Here is a 3,038-nt window from a genome sequence, read left to right as displayed (position 1 = left end):
AGCTGTGCATTAGGCTTCCGAAGAATCAAATCACGATATCTTCAGCCACTCAGCCCAAGGCACAGACATATGCACCACGAGCAGCTACCACCTTGCCACTCTTTATCCCATATTTTATACAGTCGTACCAGTCATCTCCCGGAAACGTTACTCGATTACAACTCCAGCGGCTGCTCATCTACAAGGCAATAAACCGAACTGAACTTTGTTGGTGCATTCTTTGGAACGTATCGGCGATTCCAAAATGATTCAAGTGACCACCATCAAACACTCACTCGACAAAAACATACACACCCCTGCACTGGGACTAATCTGCTCAACACCGATCTTAGTCGGACTAAGTTGGCCAGGTCTGTGGAGTTGACTGATGAAATAATTTATCATTCATGCAATACTTTGCCACTCTACTGTTTCACCTCCTCTTCTCCAACTTCTAGATGCGACCTGACTCCCGTTTGCACCAGTTACGTCACCAGCAGCACCGGTAATACCAAGTCCAAGGGGGCACTGTTTGTGACCTTTTCATTTTCTTATATGAAATGTAGTTCCTTGTGGTTTTTCAATCAAAAGCAACGATGAAACAGCTAACAGTCGTTTCGCTTAGGAGAACGGTGCAAAAATGGGGAAGCTCTTTTCGCCCCAACTGAATTATGGGGCGGCCTGTATGCAGCACATTCAGTTGCAGAATATCACAAACGAGAGATTCAGTTTAGTCTCTCGTGGAAACCAAATTGAGTTGCAAATGAGTGTATTCCTTGAAAAGTTCTTTGCTCGTTCGCAAAATCTCAACCATGCAAGTGGAGGCCAAGGACTGACGACTGAGGTGTGTGGTTCATTAAGGTCAGGAGATTTAGACTGACTTTGAGTTTTGATAAAGTCCAGTTCCTCTTCGAAGGGTCTACAGAGGTCACTGAGGATGCTTGCTTGACATTTCAAAGCATGTCATAAATCCACAGGGAATTCAAGATTTCTCAGATGCAGAAGAATCAATCGGTAAGACAGTTTCTGTGTTACTTTATTGTCTTTTCCGAAGTACAAAACATTTTTGCCTATTTTCGCGTCCCCTGCGGTGACCAAAGAAGCAGAAGAAATCATGCTGTGAACAGGAGGAGATTCGTCTTGTTAATTTTCTTGTTCGTACAGATGTATATGCGTTATGCATTTGTAGTGCCCGAATGTGAAGAACAATTTGGTAGCTGTGTGTCTGTAGAACGTACTTTCGAGGCTGGTAAAGCTCCTTCAAAACTGGTCACTTGTGTGATCCAGCAGTCATTTGGAATAACTATTATGGTTATTTTGAAAGGATTTAGATAATCCTAATCAATGTACGCTAGAAACTGTTTGAATTGAGGCCGCGTGTAGAGAAGAAACCGAGTGGAGATTTCTGCTCGACGAGTTACCCACGCCTTCACCACTAGCCACTGTTTGCACTGTAGACTGTGTACATATGCACCCACGCTTAGCTAACCACATCGGTAAACAGATAACATATGCCAGTGTGTTCACACCAAATTATTGGGTTTACTGATCGCCAAACAATGAAATTAGTGTAAACGCATGGTAAGACAAAGTCTAGTTGCCCTATATCGTTCGCCATATAGATCCGAGGGGAGTGGGCGCTGTTGGTGGACACCAAATCTTCAATCTGCTCGCAAACTCTGAGGCCAAATGCACAACTCATTTGGTAAGAAAGCACCAGGTATTATTTAGGACGTCCAAGATTGAACAGCATTGAAGGAAATTGTCACCTTCCGCTAGTAACTAGGTAATTAATTAATTACGCAATGTTTTCATTCATAATTCATTTTCCGATTATTTGGCAGCCTTAAATTGATGAGTTCATATAAGTGTCAAGATGATTTACGTCGACTTACGATTCTGAAGTGTTCCCATGTAGAAAAGTGGGTGGTAATCTTTGGTCAGGTTTCGGAAGCTGCTATGCTCACTATGGCATTGACTGTCACAAAACTATCATCTATGAACCGTGGATGGTTGTGTCAATATAAATTTGCCAGAGTTCCGGCTCCACGTAACTTTAAAAATCAGCTTTTCGGAAATTACTCAAGAAAGGGTTTTGGTTTGATCCTGGAGGCACTTATTTTACTGGGCGAAATCACTGATCTATCGGTATACAAACAAACATCCCGAACAGCGTTCCGGATCCTGTATTGACTGTTCGAATTTGCTTGATTGTGATTAGTTCGCCCCCTGATTACTGCATTGTCAACTTGTGTACAGTGGTCGTTATTCGTTTGTTGCTGACTAAAATAGATGAAGTTTTCTGATTGGATGACCTTGGCTTGTGTTGACCTACAGTTGTACACTGAGATGGTGAGATGATTGGCTGGCAGTCTTCGAGCAGCCATTGGCCTATTTGCCCTGGATCGACTCCACCTACACATCCACCTTGGCACTGAGCTCATACTACATCCTCTGAAGGTCTTCACATACTTTTCAAACCACAGCTGTCATTGATGAACCTATTAATACAATGGTCACCTGGATGACGAGCGTAAAGGGAATGTTGATATCTCGTCAGTTATGTCTTCCGAGGTTCCGCTGAAGCGATCCGATTGTCTCTCTCCCATTATCACGGATTCGGGCCCAACGGATCGACCACACTTCATTAACTCCTCTGAATCACGGTGTTTCATCGAACGACCCGCTCCAATCTTCATCTGGTCGGTTGGTTTAGATCACGTTCAAGAGCTGTCCGTCCAAATGCGTTTGGATAATTCAGTGTCATGGATCCCTTGACGTATAAGTGAATGTTAGTCGGTAGAAATAGCCAAAAACTGGCGTAGAAAGCATCTTGTTGTGGATGCTGTACCAGAAGGCAATACTACATTTGTTGTGGGACAAAACGCGTAATACTGGCTAGCGAAATTGACAACGAGGCTGGAAACCTTAAAAGGGCTTCATAGCTGGTTCACACACCGGCTTTGGCCAACGACTGTTCAGGCAGTAGACCGTGTACGAAATCGGATCTCCTATTCACGTTGATGCTGACCTTTTGGAGTGGCAAAACTGGTTTTACA

General features: G+C 43.5%; 1 protein-coding gene across 1 annotated transcript; it reads left to right on the top strand.

The window, feature by feature from the left end:
* Window positions 1–2,541: 2,541 nt before the first annotated feature.
* T265_08592 (hypothetical protein) lies at window positions 2,542–2,757 on the top strand (the record flags this gene model as incomplete). Its single annotated transcript, XM_009174444.1, has 1 exon — window positions 2,542–2,757. One exon carries the CDS (start codon window positions 2,542–2,544, stop codon window positions 2,755–2,757), a length of 216 nt encoding a protein of 71 aa, XP_009172708.1.
* Between the last annotated feature and the right edge of the window lie 281 nt (window positions 2,758–3,038).

Source organism: Opisthorchis viverrini, assembly GCF_000715545.1.
Source record: "Opisthorchis viverrini unplaced genomic scaffold opera_v5_225, whole genome shotgun sequence".
NCBI classification, from domain to species: domain Eukaryota; kingdom Metazoa; phylum Platyhelminthes; class Trematoda; order Opisthorchiida; family Opisthorchiidae; genus Opisthorchis; species Opisthorchis viverrini.
The sequence above is the reverse complement of the archived record's forward strand: the minus strand, read 5'-3'. Positions and strand labels throughout refer to the sequence as shown.